The 22,500-nt window shown below is 42.0% G+C and overlaps 3 protein-coding genes across 4 annotated transcripts in view; 1 reads left to right on the top strand and 2 right to left on the bottom strand.

The window, feature by feature from the left end:
• The window catches only part of LOC123518152 (adhesive plaque matrix protein 2-like), a 23,364-nt gene extending 11,289 nt beyond the window's left edge, over positions 1-12,075 (top strand). The window contains exons 3-12 of the mRNA XM_045278851.1: positions 2,123-2,167; positions 3,739-4,006; positions 4,403-4,572; positions 4,749-4,916; positions 5,405-5,581; positions 5,757-5,928; positions 6,517-6,627; positions 6,997-7,190; positions 7,584-7,780; positions 8,559-12,075. Of these exons, the coding sequence (XP_045134786.1) occupies positions 2,123-2,167; positions 3,739-4,006; positions 4,403-4,572; positions 4,749-4,916; positions 5,405-5,581; positions 5,757-5,928; positions 6,517-6,627; positions 6,997-7,190; positions 7,584-7,780; positions 8,559-8,747 (1,691 nt within the window). The 3' untranslated portion in view covers positions 8,748-12,075. The remainder of the gene's footprint in view (positions 1-2,122; positions 2,168-3,738; positions 4,007-4,402; positions 4,573-4,748; positions 4,917-5,404; positions 5,582-5,756; positions 5,929-6,516; positions 6,628-6,996; positions 7,191-7,583; positions 7,781-8,558) is intronic.
• LOC123518161 (adenosine kinase-like) overlaps positions 1-13,237 on the bottom strand; it is a 55,826-nt gene extending 42,589 nt beyond the window's left edge. Inside the window, exon 1 of the mRNA XM_045278859.1 lies at positions 13,117-13,237. Within this exon, the coding sequence (XP_045134794.1) occupies positions 13,117-13,158 (42 nt within the window). The 5' untranslated portion in view covers positions 13,159-13,237. The remainder of the gene's footprint in view (positions 1-13,116) is intronic.
• Positions 13,238-16,639: 3,402 nt separating this feature from the next.
• On the bottom strand, positions 16,640-21,379 carry LOC123518199. Of its 2 annotated transcripts, none has more exons than XM_045278905.1 (3): positions 20,956-21,379; positions 17,651-18,803; positions 16,640-17,193 (listed from the first exon to the last, which is right to left on the bottom strand). In XM_045278905.1, exons 2-3 carry the CDS (start codon positions 18,208-18,210, stop codon positions 17,154-17,156), a joined length of 600 nt encoding a protein of 199 aa, XP_045134840.1. In that variant the 5' UTR covers positions 18,211-18,803; positions 20,956-21,379; the 3' UTR covers positions 16,640-17,153. The 2 variants fall into 2 exon arrangements, with proteins under 2 accessions (XP_045134840.1, XP_045134850.1); XM_045278915.1 differs by having other exon boundaries at positions 16,640-17,198; positions 17,668-18,803.
• Between the last annotated feature and the right edge of the window lie 1,121 nt (positions 21,380-22,500).

Here is a 22,500-nt window from a genome sequence, read left to right as displayed (position 1 = left end):
TGTGTGTGTGTGTGTGTGTGTGTGTAGGAATGCCACCCATCAGCCCACACAATTTAATTTAAGGCATGCTTGTAAAATGTCCTTAAAATCACGAGAAGGAAGGAGAAAACACACACATACGCACATGGAATCTTAAGGTACACACCACATGTACGTAACGTGTATGTGTGTATGTATGTACGTGCGTTGAGAGGCTCACCTGATTTACCTGAGACGAGTGACCTTCATTAGAGCTGTGTCTCATTAATAAGCTGTGACTCATCTCATTACCTCACCTTTACCTGCCACTCAAAAAAAGAAAAAAAAAACACTTCAAATAAATAAATAAGCAAAAGAATAAAGGTCAGCGCAAATGTCACTTAAAAAGGCCATAAAGGTCACTCGTAAAAGTCACCGAGATAGAATGGCGGTCACTGAAAAAAGGTTACTTAAAAAGGCTTACTTAAATGGCTAAAGGCTGAAAGGTTAATCAAATATGTCACCTCGATGTCTAAAGGTCACACACACGGCTCACGTAAATGTCTTAGCCACTTAAAAAAAAAAAAAAAGGCCATTTAATAATTCATCACTACAAAAACACTTTAATTCAAACTTCAAGCAGAAAAAACATCTATTATCATTTATCTATTCACTATTTATTCACTTTCCCATTATCTATCACTATTTATTCATTTTAGTGTGTTTACTTTATCTTATTCACTCTTTTTATTCACCACAAGATTCCCTGTGTGTATGGAAGGTGTGTGGTGTTGATGTACATACTAAAGACTTAAGTGGCGGGAGAATGCGGTGTTCAGTACTGTATAAGGGATTGGATCCTTTGTATATAGGACTGGAACGCTTCTGTAGAGTGTTGAATGCTTTTTGTTTGGTAGTGTTAAAATGGCTGTAAAATATTGAGTGCTTTTATCTGTATTTTTAAAAGGCTATATGTTTTTTTTTTTTTTTTTTTTTGTTATTTTAAAAGGCTGTGAATCTTAAAGGGTTAAAAAGGTTTGTATTTTTAAAAGGCTGTATGGTATTGAGTGGTGTTTTGTTGGTATCTTAAAAGGCTCTGAATCTTAAAGGGCTAAAGAGCTTGTGTACACGATTGGCAGCTTGCAAAGTAGATTATAAATGCATAAGAGATTAAGAATTGGAAGGTATTTATCTGAAGGTACTGGTTACTGGAAGGTAATTATCTGAAGGTACCGGTTACTGGTAGGTAAGTATCTGAAGGTACCGGCTATTGGAAGGTAATTCTCTAAAGGTACCGGTAGTTGGAAGGTAATTCTCTAAAGGTACCGGTAATTGGAAGGTAATTATCTAAAGGTACTGGTTATTAAAAGGTAATTATCCGAAGGTACCGGTAGTTGGAAGGTAATTATCTGAAGGTACCGGCTATTGGAAGGTAATTCTCTAAAGGTACCGGTAATTGGAAGGTAATTCTCTAAAGGTACTGATTAATTCGAATTTTAGGATATAATTTGTGTCTGGAATTATTACCTTTATTTTTGGCATCCTTTATTTATCTTTTATTTTATGCACAAGAGATGGAAACCCACATAAACAGGATCAAGAGGAAGACAAGAGTTAACCCCTTCAGCACCAGGACGCGTTTTCATATCAATTCTGGCGACTATTTGGTGACCTCATACAGAATCAGAAACTTATGTAGGGGATTAAAAGGGGAGAAAAGAAGAAGAAGAAGAAGAAAAGAAACAAGGAAGAAAGAAAAACAGTTAGAAAAAGAAGAATATTAACCCATTCAGTACTGGGACACATTTTTACCTTGAGATCTGTGTACCATTAGACCATTTTACTGACATTAGGAAGGGTCTATGGAGGTCAGAGGATAAATGGCCACAGTCTTCACTATTTTAACCCCTTCAGTACTGGGACACATTTTTACCTTGAGATCTGTGTACCATTAGACCATTTGACTGACATTAGGAAGGATCTATGGATAAATGGCCATAACCTTCACTATTTTAACCCCCCCACATGAGTTTCTGAAGCTGTATAGAATCACCAAATAGTCACCAGAATGAATATGGAAACCCCCCACGGTACTGAAGGGGTTAATGGAGAGTAAACCATGCAGGAGTGACAGTCAGATCTTATTTCACCATTTCCCTTCCAGATTATCCAAGTGCTCCTCTCCGTCCAATCGCACCCTTCGGTTTTCGTAAGCACCATCATGTTGATCCTTCACCAGCACCTTAACACACCCTAATGCACGCACTCACTCACGCACACACACACACACACACACAGACCCAACCAGAAGCAGCAGCAGACGTGAAGCAGAAGCAGAAACAGACTGGAATTGATAATGAGAGAAAATGATAAAGAAGAAGAAGAAGAGAGGAGGAGGAGGAGGAGGAGGATAGATGAAGAGAAAGATGACAGATTTTTTTTTTATGTCTCTTTCTCTCTATCTTCTATCTCCCCTCTTTATCTTCTTCTTCTTTTTTCTCTTTTTCTGACATTTTTTCTTCCATATTTTTGTTCCATTAAGCTTTATTTCCTTTTTTTTTGTGTATATATGTGTGTCTCTTCTTCTGTCTCCTATCCACTCCTTTCTTTCACCTATTTTCCACGTATAGTCATAATAATAATAATAATAATAATAATAATAATAATAATAATAATAATGATAATAATAGATAATAATAGTAATAATGTCTCAGCTACACTCTCTCTCTCTCTCTCTCTCTCTCTCTCTCTCTCTCTCTCTCTCTCTCTCTCTCTCTCTCTCTGTGTTCTCCTTCCCCCTCTGTGTTCTAATCATGTGTTATACGTGTTATCTTCTTTGTGTTCTCTAGTGTCCGCTAAAATGTGCTCTAAAATGCTCTCTCTCTCTCTCTCTCTCTCTCTCTCTCTGTTCTAGTGTGTGTTTTTATATGTGTTTCTAATTGTGTTCCTTTACATGTTACTTGTGTGTGTTCTTCCTTATGTGTTCTAAACGTGTTCTGTATCCACACGTACACACTGACGCACATATAAAAAGGTGTACATACTAATATTCACCATACATACACACATGTGCATCTTAATTCACGTGCACACATAACCTGGTGTACGTACTGTTTCATGTACGTAATCCAGTGCACGTGTAATCATGAACTTAATTACGTGACCTAATCTAATCACGTGACCCAAATGAGCTTGCATGTTATGGCTTGAAATTAAAGAGAATTACTAAAAATGTAACTATGTGGTGGTGGAATTGTTGTAACTATTAATTGTTTGTCTGAGTGTATGTAATGTATAATGGTTTTGTGAGTATTTTGAGTGTAAAAAGGCATGTGTGTGTGTGTGTGTGTGTGTGTGTGTGTGTGTGTGTGTGTGTGTGTGTGTGTGTGTGTGTGTGTGTGTGTGTGTGTGTGTGTGTGTGTGTGTGTGTGTGTGTGTGTGTGTGTGTGTGTGTGTGTGTGTGTGTGTGTGTGTGTGTGTGTGTGTGTGTGTGTGTGTGTGTGTGTGTGTGTGTGTGTGTGTGTGTGTGTGTGTGTGTGTGTGTGTGTGTGTGTGTGTGTGTATGAGACTGAATGCCATGAACTTGAATTAATTGATATTTTTTTCTTTCCCTCCTCCTTACGTTCCTCTCCTCCTCCTCCTCCTCCTCCTCCTCCACCTTCTACCTCCCCACCACTTCCTCCACTCTTCCATTCCCTTTCCTTCCTTCACCTTTACCTCCACTTATTCTAACCTATCCTAACCTATCCTATCCTAACCTATCCTAACCTATCCTAACAGCCTCACAAGAGAGAATAGTCAGCCAGGGTAGGATCACCACGGGAGGAGGATCTGTTGCCCTTCCCCCCTCGACCTCCTTCTCTTCCTCCTCCTCCTCCTCCTTCGCCTCCTCCTTCTCCTCCTCCTCCAAGAACCCCTGCCACCCTTCACCCTGCGGGGAAAACACGCGGTGTGAAGTGAGCAAGAAGAATGTCGCTCTCTGCCGCTGTATTGACGGCTACGTGCCCATGGGAAACACTATTAATGGATGCAGGCCGCAGTGTGAAAGGTACGTGTGTGTGTGTGTGTGTGTGTGTGTGTGTGTGTGTGTGTGTGTGTATGAGGTCCACAAGTGCACGGTTTCGAATCCTGGCCACGGTCATAGTGCAGGAAGGGCTTTCACTCAGGGTATTTTTTTTTTCCTCAAATATATATTAAGAGGAACATTGGTCTAAAATAACAGAGGAAAAAAAAACACTAATTAACAGTACCAGTCTGAAAAAAAAAAACAAGAACTTTACAAGTTTATACAAGCAAAACACACACACACACACACACACACACACACACACACACACAAACCAGGAATTCCAAAGGTTACCACAAAAGAAAACAAAAGAATACAGTTTACAATGACCTTCCCACAATTCCACACTCACACTCACACACTCACTCACTCACTTAGAGACGACGAGTGCCCAGACGACTACAGATGCCAAGGGCGGAAGTGCGTGCGCGTGTGCGTGACCGGTGCCTGTGCCCACAATGCTGAGTGCAGGGCTCGGAACCACAGAGCTATTTGTGAGTGCCCCGCCAACTACAGAGGAAACGGCGAGATCTCCTGCCTCCCCGAAGGTAAGCTAGTGACTGGTGGCGATTGGTGATGACTAATGGTGGCTGATGGTGATTGGTGGTGATTTTATGGTGATCTGGTGGTGACTGGTAATGATTGGTGGTGATTAATGGTGACTGGTGATGACTGGGAATGACTTGTGGGAACTAAAACCTTCTCCCCATCCACATACCAACAGAACACGTTGAGGAGCGCGCGCCCCCTGCTCCCCCACTCAACCCTTGCTACGATGAGCCTTGTGGATTCAACGCTGACTGCAGGAATGACAATGGCCGCCCAGTGTGCTCCTGCCCCTTCGGTTATGAGGGAGATCCACTCACGCGATGCACCAAGGGAGAGTGCATTGGTAAGTAGTAGTAGTAGTAGTAGTAGTAGTAGTAGTAGTAGTAGTAGTAGTAGTAGTTTTCATGTGAGAGGGGAAAACTGGCCTAAAACAACATAAAAAGAAAAAAGGCCCACTCAGTTGACAGCTCCCATGCAGGTCAAAGAGAGTTAGCCAAAAAAGGGGATAAAAATTAGGGGCCACCGTGGTGCAGTGGAACCATGCGTGCTTTGGGGTCCGAGGGATCTCCAAGCGCACGGGTTCGAATCCTGTCCACGGTCCGAGTGCAGGCTGGGCTTCCTCACTCGGGGCAAGGGTTTCCTAGCGGGTGGGCTTTGAGATAGGAGGTACCACAAAAAATATCCCCTTTAGCCCATAAACTCCAGTGAAAAAGCCCACATGGTAGAAAAAAAAATGTCTTGAAACCTCTCTCTTAAATCAAGTCAAGCAGCAGTAGTAGTAGTAGTAGTAGTAGTAGTAGTAGTCATTCATACTGTCCCCTCATCCTGCAGAACACGACGACTGCCCTCACTACCAGGTGTGCCAGGGCCTCAAGTGTGTGAACCCCTGCACCAGTGGCATGTGTGGTGTGAACGCTGATTGCCGTGTCAAGGATCACCAGCCAGTCTGCTCCTGTCCCGATGGTTATGTTGGTGATGCCCTTTCCCACTGCCGCAGGTTCCATTCAGGTGTGTGTGTGTGTGTGTGTGTGTGTGTGTGTGTGTGTGAAAGCATTACCACACATTTTTTTCTCTACAAGGTAACCATTTTTTCCAATTTGTTTCTCTCTCTTTTCTTTATCGGTCTCCTTGATAGTTGATACATCCCCTACCTCACCCTCCCCCTTCTTTGTCTCTCCTGCAGATGAGCTGTGCAACCCAAGCCCCTGCGGTGCACATACCAACTGCAAGGTGAGAAACGAGCGGCCAGTGTGTTCCTGCATCACTAACTACATCGGCAACCCTCTGACTGGCTGCAGACCCGAATGCGTCAGCGATTCCGAATGCCCACACAACATGGCCTGCAGGAACAACATGTGAGTACCTAATCGCACACACACACACACACACACACACACACTGGACTTCATCCTAATTTTCTTCCATATGTGAACCTACAGGATTAAAACGTCAGAAATAGCAAACTTCTATATCCACTGATCACTTTTTTTTCCTGTCAGTGGTGTCAGTGGTACATGACTTGAGAGAATTTCTACACATCCAGTCTTGCACCACATCACCTCTAGAGGACTCACGTGACAACTTAGTAAACGTCCACTGCAACGCTCTAGAACTACACGAAACAGCAGTCACGTCACAAATCACACTGTTACACTCTTCCCTCACTCTAATGGCTACATAAGGGTGGTAATAGCGTTATAGTGCACACCATTACCACCTTCCCTCACTCTAACTCTGGAACTTCCTACCTGCTTCTGTATTTCTATATTCCTGTAACCTGAACCTATGTAGAAAGGTTTCAAGACATTTATCTCTTTTGGCTAACTCTCTCAGGGATTTGGAATTCAGTGCACCTTTTCCTAGTTCTTTCTGTTGCTCTTGGATAGTTTATCCTCTTCCATAGACAGGGTAAGGGTGGTAAAAGTGCTTGTTTTCCCTTCCAGCTGCGTGAACCCTTGCCGCGATGCCTGTGGAGAGAATGCTTACTGTGATGTGAGGAACCAGCGCGCTGTCTGTCGATGCCCTGAGAACTACCTTGGTGATCCCAACAGCAGGTGCGTATAGTTTCAGAATACAGACCTTTACTTATTTCTTTCTTTCCTACTCTCTCTCTCTCTCTCTCTCTCTCTCTCTCTCTCTCTCTCTCTCTCTCTCTCTCTCTCTCTCTCTCTCTCTCTCTCTCAACGCACAGGTCTGAATTCTGGCCACGGTCCGGGTGTAGGAAGGGCTTTCACTCGGGGTTTCCTAATGGGTGGGCTTCTAAATAGAAGGTACCCAAAATACCACCTCTAGCGACTAGAGGGAATCATGGGCTAGAGTTTAGCCCATGATTCCCGTGAAAATCCAACATTGAAGTGACGGAGTATCAGTGTGGCCACGAGCACCATACACTGAATGACATGTGTCCTGCGTCCCTTCCCCAGGTGCTATACAGAGTGCACGGAACACAACCACTGCAACTCTAACCAGGCGTGCAAGGACTACCGCTGCATCGACCCCTGCGTTGGCACGTGCGGTGATGGCGCCAACTGCAAGACCACCAACAACCAGCCCGTCTGCTCCTGCCCCAGAAGCCACACTGGTGATCCCTTCAAGCACTGCAGACCCTTCGGACCCGGTATGTGGTGAGGGATGAGTGGAGTGAGTTGGAGGGTTGAAAAGATGATGTGATGTGAGGTTAAGTGACGTGATGTGATGTGAGGTTAGGTGAGGTTAGGTTAAGTCAGGAAGGGTTAGGTTAGGTTAGGTGAGGTGAGGTTAGGAAGTGTAGTATTTTGATTTATGTTTCTAAAGGTATACTTCTTTATTTGGAACAATAGGAAGTTTACACCTTTCCCTATATTGTAAAACATGCACTTTTTGGTCAATAAAACGAATTGACTAACTGAATAAGGGGGAGGAGTGAGGGTTTGGATAGAGGGGAAGATGAGGTGAGGTCACTTCAACACCTAACAAGCCTAACTACTCTCATTTCACCACCAAACAAGCCTAACTACCCAATCTCCCTCAGAGGACTACTGCAACCCGAACCCTTGCGGTCTGAACGCCAACTGCAACCCAGGCACTGACAGATCCGGCGACACAAGAGCAGTGTGCACCTGTCCCAAATACTACGTCGGCAACCCTCTCATCGAGTGCAAGCAGGGAGAGTGCCAGACCAACGATGACTGCCGCTCCAACACCGCCTGCTACAACTACATGTGCAGGGTGAGTGTGGGAGAGTGCGAGGGTGGGAGAGAGAGGGAGTGTGTCGTAGGAAGGTTAGGGAAATGATAGGATTAAGAGAGAGAGAGAGAGAGAGAGAGAGAGAGAGAGAGAGAGAGAGAGAGAGAGAGAGAGAGACGCAAATATCATACCCATTTAGACATTAGACCATCAAACCACTTCACCACAGAACCTAGCTAATATTTCACCAATTTAGAAAAAAAAAAATCTCAGCTGGTGACCCAAATTTCACACACACACACACACACACACACACACACACACACACACACACACACACACACACACTCAACCATCTTTTTTTTTCATCTGGTAACCTAAATGTAACCCTTTCAATACTGAGATGCATTGTTACCTTGATTTTTTGGTTATGATTAGACGATTTTGCTTGCATTAGGAAGTGTCTATGGAGGAGAAAACATTAATGGCCAGAGTCTTTACTAGTTTAATCTCAACATATGTATCTGAAGCTGTATAAAATCACCAAATAGTAACCAGAATGAGTATGAAACGCGTCCTGGTGCAGTGGAACCATGCGTGCTTTGGGGTCCGAGGGGTCTCCAAGCTCACGGGTTCGAATTCTGTCCACGGTCCGAGTGTAGGTTGGGCTTCCTCTCTTGGGGCAACGGTTTCCTAGCGGGTGGGCTTTGAGATAGGAGGTACCACAATAAATATCCTCTTTAGCCCAGAAATTCCCGTGAAAAGCTCATACACTCATACACTCATACATACACACACTCACGGTTTCTTTCCCCCACAGACCCCTTGCTACACTCTGGATGGCGACAGCGTGTGTGGTGAGAAGGCAGAATGCAACGTCAAGAATCACATGCCAGTCTGCTCTTGCCCCAGTGGATACTCAGGCAACCCTCTCGAGTACTGCTTCATCCCTGACTACGATGACAGGAGACGCACCTCAAGCTCCTTCGTCCTTGGCAGGTCCTACTAAGTTGCTAGGATACCCAAAGGATGCCACGATACCAGGATACGAGGATTGTAGGATGCCAGCAGGATGTGGTGGTGGTAGTGATGGTGGAGCGATGGTGACTTGTGATTGTGGTGGTGACGACTTGGTGATGTGTGTGTGTATGTATGTATGTATGTACACACAAACAGTAAAGGAAATGGATGTTTGTACAATTTTGCAGTGTCATAATTTGCGAAGAAAAAGATTTAAAAGAGAAAAGATACCTGGAAAAAGAAAGAAAAAAAAAGGGAAAAGTGGAGATGAGAAAGGAGAAACAAAATAAAAGAAGAAAAAAAAAAAAGATCACCAAAAAGATAAAAAGATAGAAAGATAAAGCCTTCCACGACCAATCGATCAGTAACAAATAAAGACAAACAAACAAACAAACGAACAGCTGCTCCATCAACACACACGCACACACGCACGCACAAAGAAAAAAAAATTAAAATTGAACCACGCCCATCCAACTGGCATCCAATACTCCTCTTAATGGGCGGCGTGGGCGTGTGGGCGTGGAGGAGGAGGAGGAGGAAAAAGAGGAGGAGGAAGAGGAGGAAAGAGTATCCGATTCTTCACTCACTCTAACAGTCTATATTTCTCACGCCCATGCCACGCCCATACTCAAACCCACGCCGCCCACTTCCTGAAGCCCTGTCACTCGCATCTGCAAGCTTCACTGCGCCATACGATTTGAAACACCAACGCTTCACAATCCGATCGACTGCGACTCTTCAAAGCTTCGAAACAATGAATCAGAAACACAGGATTTCAAATTAGGTCAAAATCTTCACATTTGATTTATTTTTCGTTTCTTTTTTATCATCAGTGACTTTTTTTTTTTTATTATTATTGTTACTATTGGTTGACTTACACGATTACTTCTATTATTATTGCTATTATTATTATTGTTTTTTTTTTTATCATACACTGGTAAACCTTCACTAATTGGTCTCTTTATCCGATTCATTTTGAAAGTTGCAATGTTTGTGTTTCTTCATTACAATTAATATTATTTTTCCTTCCACAAAACTAGACCGTCTTAGTTGGGTTTTTTTTTTTTTTCATTTTTCTTCGCTAATTTCCAAAGCGGTGTTTGATCTGAGAGGGAGTCCCAGTTAGTGTTTTTTTTTTTTCGTTTTTTTTTTTTTTTCTTCTTTTTAACTGCCCCCCTTTAGCACCTCCCGTTTTCTAAGCCTTGTCCTGCGTAGGTTTCGTGTAGGGTTACTTACTTACACACACACACACACACACACACACAGTCCTTATTCATGTAGGAGTCCTTAAGTAAACCTCATTGTTGTTATAATTACCCTCTATAGTCCTATCACCATGAATCCTTTACAAACGCCATAGAAAAACATTGAAAAAGAAACCTAGAGTATTACATCATCCTATTTGAAGACTCCTACGCTAAATCCTACAAAAAATAGTATTGGATCCCTTTAAAAAGTTTTCTACGGTACTCGACCCCAAGTAAAGAGAATTCGATCCCACAAATAAGGACTTGTACAAACAGACCAAAATACAGAAAGCGTGTAGGATCCCAAAGTCCTTCCCTTGTTGCATGTCGCGTTGGATTAACTCCCACAGATCTTAGAGGTTAGCCGGTTCTGATCCTGTCATAGCGGTTCTAATCCTGCTGCTGTAGCGTGTTGCGGGCGTCTCTCAGCTTTCCTAGTCAGCCCTCTAACGCTCCCTCACAGACTCCCTCGCCAGGTCAGCGCCAGACGGTCTAGTCCCAGCACTATATTCCTATCAGCACCTGTAGGCTTATTTCATGATTCTTGTTATTTTTTTCTGTTTTCCGGGGATGCATAACCCAGGTTTGGAAGGCTGTCTCTTCGATGAGCTCCACTGAAGCTTTGAGGCCTCGTGAAGCACTGGTTCGAAGCACATTCACTGATACGGAACCTAAACTTTACCTCCTCTGGTTCTATTTATTTCGGAATGTGTGTTAATTTGGTTATTGTTGAAATATGTGTCAATTTAAAAGGTGTTTGTTGATTATTTGCTTTTCCGTAACTATTTTTGAACCTTTCCATGATATATCTTCATCCCAAATTTGCTTCAGTGTATCGAAAGTCAAAAAAAACACACTAAGCCAGATTACTCATTCCCATCCGTCACAATTCTCTACTCGTTCATTAATTAATTGCTTTCCTATAACTATATTTTCAACTTTCCCATCAATGCTTAATCCAAAAATTCCTTCAGTGTATCAAAAACCCAAAAAAACACAATGAACCAGATTATTTACTCCAATCCGTCACATTTGTTCACGTACATCCATAAATAAAACACTCCCGCTCTCCAATCCCCGTGTCGTGTCTCAGTGCTTCGAACCGTCTGTCTCGAACACCACTGTGAACCGCCCCAAGGCTTCACGAACACGTGTCACGGAGCTCTTCGGACCGGGCCTTCGCTTCATAACTGTCCTTTGCCTCGTGCAGTTAAGAGTCCACAAGTCATGCCATCTTTCGCACCTCCAATGTCTCTAGCTGGGTTTGTTTTATTTACCGAGGCCTTTAATCCTTCTAATATGAGTATCTGTGTTTATCCTTCTTCTTCTTCTTCTTCTTCTTCTTCGTCTCTTCCAGTTTATTTCAGGTGTCTTCTTCCATTTTCTCTTTCCAGCATCTCTATTTGCATGTTTTATTAAGCTTTCTCTTTTCTTTTCCTTTTTTTCGTCTCTTCATCTCTTCTAATTATTCCAAATGCATGTATTTCTTTGTTTATTCAGTCTTTTCCTCATTACTTCTCTTTATCATCTCTTCTAGTTACCCCAAATGCATGTATTTTTTTTTTTCCACTTTCCTTCTTCTTTGCCTCTTCACATTTTCTATTTTATTCCACCTATCTCCATTTTTCTTTCCATTATCAGGTCATTCATTCAATTCAAATTCCTTCCCTATATCACAATCTTGTCACGTGAGTCTCAGTCTACTTTCATATCACCAGTCTCAACTTAGCGTCAACAGAAAACGAGACGCAAGGTGACATGACTTCAGGCCTCTACTGTGCATACGTGTGGGTTGCCTACTTAACTGTTACTAATTGTCCTGTTTCTCCTAGTAGTGTAATAGTACTTTTATTACTATTAACAGGTGATATTATTATTATTATTATTATTATTATTATTATTTTCATTTTTTTCTATTTTCTTTTTTAAAGGGGGGTCTGTTCCTTTACTTTTCTTTGTTTTTTTTTCTTCTTTTTTTATGGAGTAGTTTGTAGTTGTGACAATAACAGCAGTTGTGATGTTAATAATAATAATACAATAGTCTTAATAAAAAACTATAAAAGGTAAAAAGTTTGTTGTTTTTGTATCTTGAGTTTGGGCGAGTGACACACACACACACACACACACACACACACACACACACACACACACACACAATTTGTTCGAGGGATGAGGATTGAAAGTGATCTGTGTGTGTGTGTGTGTGTGTGTGTGTGTGTGTGTGTGTGTGTGTGTGTGTGTGTGTGTGTAACTTTAGACGTACAGGTGTCACGTGTGCGTAGGTTCCGCTCATGTACGGCTTCTGCTACACACACACACACACACACACACACACACACACACACACACACACACACACGTTTCTTGTTACATCTTGAACCAAAAGTTATCAATTTCTCATTTCTCCTTCATTTATTCATTTTCCTTCACTTCATCCAATCTAAATATACCACAGAGACAAAAAACACCCAATTTTCTATGCAACTTCCACTATACAGCAAATAAACACAGCTTTGGGCATATCTGTGTATCGAAGTATACATATAGTTATCATACATCAGTCAGCATCCCCCCTATCTCCCTCTCCCTCTCCCTCTCCTTTTCCCTCTCTCTCTCGTCAGTCAGTCACCTGTCAGCCGCCCCGTCAGTCAATCATATAGTGGTGTTCGTATTTGGTATATTCGTGTGCGTTTTACTGTGTGCGTGCGTGTGTGTGTGTGTGTGCACGTGTGTTTTCATTCAAGGTGTGTACTTCCCGTGTATACCTGGCCGTGTGTACGTATGCACCACTGTCAGAGGTGAGTACTGTGTGTGTGTGTGTGTGTGTGTGTGTGTGTGTGTGTGTGTGTGTGTGTGTGTGTGTGTGTGTGTGTGTAGAATAACAATTTTACCCATAATGCTAATGCTAGTAATAATAATAATAATAATAATAATAATAATAATAATAATAATAATAACAACAACAACAAGAATAAGAAAGAAAAAGGCAAAAATAACATATAAATCAAGAATAATAACAGTAGTAGTAGTAGTAGTAGTAGTAGTAGTAGTAGTAGTAGTAGTAGTAGTAGTAGTGATAATAACAATAATAACAACAACAACGTCACTTACTTGTGCTAGTGAAGGATGAGCCTCACCCAGCCTCCCTCTCATCTTTCCTCTTAAAAGGCTCTTCAATTATTTAATTCTCTCGTGCATTTCCTCTTCATCTCAAGCACTCCACACCTTTCCTCCTCCTCTCCCACACTTCCCGCCGCACACAGCTTAGCAACAACTTCAATACAAGGGAAAAAAAGTGGAAATGATTAAAGGGATCACATGACCTCCACTTCCTCCTGCCGCCCTTCATGACTGACTTGGCTGTCCGTGTCCGAGTGTCGAGATTCGCTTCTGCTTCGAGGAACCGAGTGAATTGAGCTTCTTTTTTAAGGATTCTAAGATTTGAATTATTAGTTTATTTGGTCTTGTATTTTGAAGTTATATAATCTGTTAATCTAAGCAGTTATTAATGTTGCTTTATGGCTAGATGAATATTGAACTCAAATATCGAAGAATAAAAACAACCATGTTCATTTGAATTTAAATTATTGAATTATGCATTAAAGAGTTGTTTTATTGTAACTTCGCATTATCATCATCACATGGTTGCGTATTTAAATCAATATTAACAAAAAATATACGTGGATCAGAAAATCAACAACTTTGATTTGAAATTATACGGTAGGTATTTAGATAATAAATTAATTACATTAATAATGATAAGAATTATTATAAATATTATTGTATTATTATCATTATCATTAATTAAGAAGGAAAAACAGAAACACTAAATTTTGAAGGCCGAAGGCAGGGAGATAAGGAGACTTAGGATTAAAGGATTAAATAATCCTCAAATTAAGTCATCACAAGGGAGCCTCCCCTCCAATGAAGTAATTTGTCCTGCTGCTATAAAGGCAACAAAGGCCATATAGCTGCTAGATGTCACTAGTGGGGTTCGAATCGATGCCCCGCAATCTACCACCATCGTGGCAGAATGCGGCGCCTTAATCCGCGTGACCATTAAGGACACAAGGAGACTTAGGAGAGTAGGTACAGTAAAAGAAATAGTGAAGGTATAACCCCTTCACGTGACCGCTGAGCGCTGACCGGCAGTAGCGGGTGTGGTGAGAGTAGTGTGTGAGGCACAGCCGTGAGCTCTGAGGCACCACTACAGGTGCACATGGCGTCGGTGCACCATGCACCGTGCTGAAACAACCACAACACGCACCACAGACCACACGAAGCCAGCCCCCCGACCCGCCCCGCGCCACGTCACGCCGCGCCAGGTGGTGGTGGTGGTGTGTCCTAATGTCCTTAGTCCTGTGACTGTGATCAGCAGGAAGGACTCTTCTCATATGTCCCGCCGGTGTTGAGTGTGTGGTCCCCACTGGTGGAGAGTGAGGCGGTGGTGAGCAGTGAGCATTGAGTATTGAGCATGCCACACCAAGGAACATAATACAGAGCGTGGCTGTGTCAGCTGCCGCCTGCTGTGCACAGGGCACCACACCCGCCCCTACCCTCACTCCTGCCTGATCGGTTGGCGCAGCTTCTAAGGAGCAGCCAGGGACACCACCAGCTACCTGCACCACCTGCCTGGGGAAAATAGGGATGTGTGGGCCCGCGGGGCGCCCCTCAGCGGCTCAACACACACACCGTCACTGATCAGGCCGCGTCTCACCAGTGAGGTGATTTGAGGTGGGGCATGACGGCCACGGGGGGAGGGGGGTGATGAATACAAACCACTGTGTGTATATATAAATAATGTATTATGTGTTCAGAAAATATACATGGTGTATTTGCTTTAATACTGGCTATTGTTAGTAATAGTAATAGTACTGCATACACTGTTGCCTGAACTGATGTATATGTGCAGTATAGCTCTCTCTCTCTCTCTCTCTCTCTCTCTCTCTCTCAATATCGAGACATACATACATACATACACACATGGACAAACATAATTCAGAATGGTACATAATCACAATCCAACATACTTTGCTGAAAGACAAACACACAAACCAAAAGATGGAAAGAACAGAAATGAAAGCCAAACAAACCACAGAAATAATGAAAGCGAAAATTAATCCACAAGCAAACCAAGAAATAATGAAAAAAATAAAATAAATAAATAAAACATCTGGCAATTTATGGATAAAACTTAATAATGTTAATAAGGCATTAGACAAATATATACACAAATTTACATTATTATCTCACTCAAAAATAAAAGCAATAATGGATAAAATAGACTAAAATTTAACCCTTTCAGTCCTGGGACACATTTTTATCTTGAGTTTTGGGTATGATTGGACCATTTTATTGACATTAAGAAGGGTCTATGGAGGTCCAGAAGATTAATGGCTAGTCTTCACTATTCTAACCCCTTCAGTACTGGCACACATTTTTACCTTGAGATTTGTGTACGATTAAACCCTTTTATTGATATTGGCAAGGTTTCATGGAGGTCAGAAGATTAATGGCAACAGTTTTCAATATTTTAATCCCCACATGAGTTTCTGAAGTTATATAAAATAACCAGAATGAACATGAAAACGTGTCCTGATATTGAAAGGGTTAAAGTCTTTATTCTGAAACGCTTTGCTCTCACCACATCTATTTTCCAAGGCCACAGAAATTATTAGTGGAATTTTCAAGAGAGTTTCTCCAGTCAAAATGTAGAAATCTTGTCACTCTGCCTTTGGAACCATAAAAACACCTTAAAAAACTTGTGTCAATTTAGATAAAGCCTTTTGAAATAGTGGAGGTGAAGCACAGAAGGGTTTGAGAAGACAAGCTTTGAAAATAGTCATCTCGGAGTTTTGAAATGTGAGAAATGAAAAAGAAATGAGTGATCCTTTACAAAAATAACCTTAAATTGACACATCTTTCCTTAAATCAAACAAAAATGTCTTTCCTTATTCTACAACATACAATCTTTAAACTTTAGTTATTTGTTTTGTTTTGCAGTGAGCTTGGGGTTGAGTGCGGGGAAGGAGGGGAGGGACGGATAACACACTGATCTCTTGGAAAATTGTGTTTGTGTGTCCATGTGTTGGTGAGGGGACAGGGCAGTTAACACACAGTGAGGGCTTGGAAAATTGTGGTGAGTGTTCGTGTGTTCTTGAGGGGAGAAGGGATAACACACAGAGTTCTCGGAAAATTGTGTTCATGAGCGGGGAGGGAGGAAGTAACACACTGAGGACTTGGAAAATTGTGTTTGTGCATTTGTGTGTTTGTGAGAGTGTGGGGAAAGGGCAAGTTAACACAATGAGGCCTTTGAAAATTGTGTTTGTGCGTTTGTGCGTTAGTGTTCGTGAAAAGGGCACGGTTAACACACATTAAGACCTCAGAGGATTGTGCTCGTGTGTTTGTGCGTTGGTGAGTTATGGGTGGGGTTCCAGTTAACACACATTGAGACCTCGGAAAATCATGTTGAGTGTATGTGCGTTTGTGTGTTCGTGATACAAGCTCCTCTCTCCACACCTGCCCATACCTGAGCTGCTGACAGGTGTGCAATAAATTGATAGGGAAAAATGTGCTGTAGATATGAGATTAAAAATGTGCTCAAAATTAATGAGATGAGATATATTAATTAAAAGTGTGTGTGTGTGTGTGTGTGTGTGTGTGTGTGTGTGTGTGTGTGTGTGTGTGTGTGTGTGTGTGTAATTCACTATGGTTGCCTGTTGATCACCCAGCAAGTTTTCCCCATTACGGTGCGAGCTCAGAGTTCATAGACCAACTGAGACCACACCACACTCCACACACCAGGAAAGCGAGGCCACAACCCCTCAAGTCACATCCCATAGCTATCTATTTTCTGCTAGGTGAACACACCCTACATATTAAGAGGCTTGCCCATTTGCCTCACCACCCCCTGGACTCAACCCGCACACTCGATTGTGAGTCGAGCGTGCTAACCATTACACTACGCGGTGTGTGTGTGTGTGTGTGTGTGTGTGTGTGTGTGTGTGTGTGTGTGTGTGTGTGTGTGTGTGTGTGTGTAATTCACTGTTTGATCTGCTGCAGTCTCTGACGAGACAGCCAGACGTTACCCTACGGAACGAGCTCAGAGCTCATTATTTCCAATCTTGGGATAGTGTGTGTGTGTGTGTTCATCCAGTGGTCTGCAGCTGAGGTAGTGCCATCTTATTGCTGGAAAGATAGAAAGTAACACATTAATAGAAGGAGTTTTAGTCTACTACTACTACTACTACTACTACTACTACTACTAGTACTACTACTACTACTACTATCCTCTAATATTTCATTGTATCTTGACAAGCACAAAAATAAAAATTAAAAATTAAAAATAATAAAACAAATATAAAACTGAAATAAATGGCCCTAAAAATTTAATTACTGAGAGAGAGAGAGAGAGAGAGAGAGAGAGAGAGAGAGAGAGAGAGAGAGAGAGAGAGAGAGAGAGAGAGAGAGAGAGAGAGAGAATGAAAGAAATTAAACTGATGGAGGAAAAAGAGAGAAAGAAAGAAAAAGGAAGACAAAGGAAACAAATTAAAGGGAAAAAAGTGAGAAAAAGTAAAGATAAACCACAAAATAAATGAAAAAAAAAAAAAAAAAATTTAAATGTACAATAAAAAAAAATAATTACCTGGAGGAGGAGGAGGGGGAGGGGGAGGGGGAGGCATAGGGAAGTACAGCAATACCAGTCTTCTCCCACAACAGTTTCCGAAGGACCCCCTCGTAAGCCTCCCGTTGTGCTATTTCCTTCGCCATGGCACCCTTCTCCTCCTCCACCAGTGCCAGCTTCTCCTTCAGTGCCATGACGTCGTTTCTGTTCCTCTCACGGCACCTCTTGGCCCTGATGGCGTCCAGGCGTTTCCTCTCCTCCAGGTGATCGCTGAGAGGTCCCTGTTCATATTTTCTTGTTTTTTTCACCATTTCCTCTGGTTTCTTCCGTTTTCTAATCCGTTTCTTTGTGGTGTTTGTGGTGTGTGTTTGTGTGGTATGGGCAGCACCACTGGCACTCTCCGGGCCTTGTATCAGCGACGTGTTGATGGTGACAGTGCCATAAGCTGCAGAGTGGCACATTCCGGCACTCTCCTGTCCTATTTTGGGGTTTGAAGTCTGGATGCCACATGGGACAGAGGTGGTAGTGGTCCTATCTGGCACTGTGGCCATTGTGTCAACATTCTGAGTGCCATAGTTCATTACGGCAGTGTTTAGTTTTGGCACTGGTACAGAGGCACTCCTGGCCTGATCTGGCACCTTTGGATCTAATACCTGAGTGCCATAGAGGATAGGGGAACCATTGGCTGCATCTGGCACTATTTTTGGCTCTACAGATACAGTGCCATGAGGAAAAGAGTCTGTAATTTCATTTGGCACTAACTTTTGCCCTATAATTTCAGTGCCAGAGGGAAACAAGGCACTATTTTCACATGGCACTAACTTCTGAGCTGCAGGTACTGTGCCAAGAAGTGTAAATGGCACCTTATCACCTACAGTGCCACACAGAACATCACCACTGCTCCCCAGTCACCAGTTTTGGCTCCAATGAAAGATCTTTGAGTGGGGGAGTGCCATTATACTCTGGGGCCATGAGTGCCAAGCGTGGGGGGGCCGGGATGCCATTAGTCTCAAAAAGGGCGTCCTCAGGGATGTAACTGAATGCCTGGCTTCCTGTCTTGACATTTGGCACTGGGAGGTAGCTGGTCTGGCATTCTTCAGGGTGTGCTGGGGTCCTATGGCACTGGGGGACTCCTGGGGTGCCACTTCTATCTCGTCACTGAACAAGGGCAAGTCTGAAATGTTGTAGAGATGGTTAGGGTTGTTAAAGTTAGGTTAGGTTTTACAATTATTATTATTATTATTATTATTATTATTATTATTATTATTACTATTATCATTATTATTATTATTATTTATCTATTTGTTTGTTTGTTTGTTTGCTTAATTATTTACTTATTTTATTTATCATTATTATTTCTAGGGTTTTTTTTTTTTTTTAAGGTTCGTTGTTATTTTTTATTATTATTTTTTTTTTATATTTATTTATTTATTATTATTTTTTTTCCCGCCAAAGTTAGGTTAGGGAGTTCCATTAGGGTAGTTTGTGAGGGCTGTGGGTTGAGAAGACAATAGTTATGATAGGATAGGTTAGGCTGTGTGGGCTGAGGGCGACAATACAACAGTTATGGTAGGTTAGATTAAGTTAGTTTGTGTGGGGTGTGGGTTGAGAATGCAATACTTAACACAGACACAGTTAGGTTTGGTTAGTGTGGGTTGGATCAGGTTAGGTTTGTACAAGTTTTATGGATTGTTAAAGTTATTCCAACAATATTCAGAACAACAACAATGGAAACAACAAAAATAATACTGTAATAATAAAAACATTAATAAAATTTAAAAGTTTGGCTATAATAGAAAACAAATGTACTAATACCAATACTGGGCACACGGATTAGGGCAGATTCGGATACCATCACCTTCCTGGCAGATTCAGACAGGAGTAACAAATGATAGACAGGTGCTGGTGTCTTAAAAAAAGTGGTTGATGATTTATTTATTTATTTATTTTATTATTTTCTTATCTTTTTTTATACAGGAGGAAACTGGCCAAAGGTAAATCACAAATAAAAAAAAAAAAAAGCCTACTTTGTTGCCAGTTCCCTTAAAGATCATGAGTTCTCCACGAGTGAGGGAACAGTCTCAGTAGTCATGTTGTTAGTGGTGAGTCAACAGGGAGCTTTAACCCCTTCAGTACTATGACGCATTACCATATTCATTCTGGTGACTATTTGGTGATTCTATACAGCTTCAAAAACTCATGTGGGGCATTAAAACTGTGTCCATTAATCTTCTGACCTCCACAAACCCTTCCTTCAATAAAATCGTCCAATCACACCCAAAACTCATGGTAGAAATGCTTCCCAGTGCTGAAGGGGTTAAAAGGAGATTAGATACACTTATGGATGGGATGATACATGGAATCAAGGTTTGCTCATACAGGCAGGGATGGCTTTTGCTATTGGCAATGTGGGCAACCCCTGCATGGCACAATCTATTTCGGGGTGTACGAGTGCCCCTCCCCCCCACACCCCACAAAAAAGGTCACCAATTTTCTACGCTAATTCCGATAATTTCCACATCAAATTAGAGGGGTGGTGGGTGGGGCGCCCCTACTGTCACATCAACTTGCTGCTGAGTCGTATAGGTTGTGTGTCATGAGAAAAGGCAATGGGGGAAGGGGGGGGGCAGGTGATCAACTTGCACCTATGGGGGAGGAGGGAGACAGGAGGATAGACTGACCTAAGGGGAACAGGATGGCGTCCCAAGGAGGGCTTGCTAAGGGCTTAAAAGTAGCCAGGACCACCTCTGCATAGTGACTGCCACATGTAGGCCTAACAAAACACAGCCTATTGCAGCTTCCCTCATTGTATTATGTCCTTAACTAATAAACAAAACAAAACAATAACTAAACCGTAACAACAACAAATGGCACTCGTAATACTGACATCCCTCCAGCTGTCCTTGTTTCCCGGCTCTCTCTTAACTAGGTTAGGTTAGGTGACATGAGGTTAGGATGGGTTAGGTTAGGTTAGGTTAGGTTGAGTTAAAATTGAGGTTAGGATGGGTTAGGTTAAAATTGAGGTGAGGTGAAGTTAGGTCAGGTAACTTAAGGTAAATTGAGTTGTGGTGATGTGAGGTGAGGTGAGGTGAGGTTAGGTTGAGTTGGGTTAAAGTTGGTGAGGTGAGGTGAGGTTAGGTCAAGTCAAAGTTAATTAAGTTACGTTAGGATTGAGTTATGGTTAGGTTAGGGCAAGGTTATCATATTTTCATTCCCCACGTCCCATCAGCTGAGTGAAGGCGGAGACAGTGGCCATTAAACAAATAAAAACAAAACAATTACCCATACACACCACTAAACAACAAACAACAACAACAACAACTTACCAATATCCAACTCGTTCACATCAAGACTGCTTACAAGGTCACACTCCCTGGAGAGGTCAAACACAATACTATGACCCACTTGTGACCCCTCAGAGACCCCCTGCTGTGACCTCTCCCCCTCACAAGGCCCCCCTTCATCCTGTAGACCTAAGGATAAAGGTAGGCCTAAGTTAAAAGGATCAGCAGTTAACAAAAAATCAAGGAACGCGTCACTCTCCATTATTTAGACCAATTTCTCTGCTTTCCTTTGTGTCACCGTGTCTCTCGCTGGTGATACGCCTTGCCACGCCCCTCCTGGATGTATCACTAAGGGCGTGTCACTGGGGGTCACGTATTTGCTGAGATATAAGCAGTAATGATACGATGATTCACTGGCAAGGCAAAATGGCGCTCATGTCCTGCACGAAACGTATACAGAAAGTTACCACGTATTGTTTTTATCTTGTTTAAATTTTCCTTTTTTTTTTTTTAACTCTTGATTTTGTTGTTTAGTTTTTTTTTTTTTTTTTTTGTGTGTGTGTGTGTAATATCCACATCCATTTAGTTAGTTAGGACAGGTTAGGTTGTGTGTATTCACCTAGTTGTAATTTTACAGGGCCTGGGTATCATACTGGTGTGGCCCCGTCTCCATATCTACACACATCCAACTTTCCTTTAAAACTATGCACACTCCTTGCTGACACCACCTCCTCACTCAAACCATTCCACACCTCCACACATCTTTGTGGGAAACTATATTTCTTCACATCCTTCAAGCATATTCCCTTGGCTATCTTTTTACTATGCGATCTCGTAGTTCTATTTAAGTTTTCCTCTCTCAACATCATTTGCTCATTATCCACTTCATCCAGTCCGTTCAACAGTTTATAAACCTGTATTAAATCTCCTCTTTCTCTTCTTTGTTCCAAGGTAAGCAAATTCATTTCTTTTAATCTCTCCTCATAGGTCATTTCTGCCAATTCCGGAACCATTTTTGTTGCCATTCTCTGCAATCTCTCCAACTTCCTTATATGCTTCTTTTTATAAGGGGACCAAACCACTCCAGCATATTCCAATCTTGGTCTAATTACCGTACTAATTAATTTCTTCATCATATCTTTATCCATATAATGGAAGGCTAATCCAATATTTCTTATCAAATTATACGTTTCTCCAAACATCTTATCAATATGAGCCTCAAACTGCCCATGGTCTTGTATTATCACTCCCAAATCCTTTTCCTTTTCCACCTTTTTCAACACTACTTCTTCACCCATCTTATATGACCCTCTTGGCCGTCTTCCACTCTTCCCCATCTCCATCACATGACTTTGGCTCAGATTAAATTCCATTTCCCACCTCTTGCTCCACTCCCAAATCTTATCCAGATCTGCCTGTAAAATTTCACAATCTTCTTCACTCTTCACACACCTACACAACTTCGCATCATCCGCAAACAAATTAATATAACTGGTTACTCCCTCTGGCATGTCATTAAGATATACAAGGAAAAGTATTGGTGCAAGCACTGAACCTTGTGGGACTCCACTCTCCACCACCAACCAG

The sequence above is a fragment of the Portunus trituberculatus genome, chromosome 6 (genome assembly GCF_017591435.1).
Source record: "Portunus trituberculatus isolate SZX2019 chromosome 6, ASM1759143v1, whole genome shotgun sequence".
In the NCBI taxonomy this organism is placed as follows: Eukaryota; Metazoa; Arthropoda; class Malacostraca; order Decapoda; family Portunidae; genus Portunus; species Portunus trituberculatus.
Note: the sequence above shows the minus strand (reverse complement) of the source record. Positions and strands in the feature narration are given on the sequence as shown.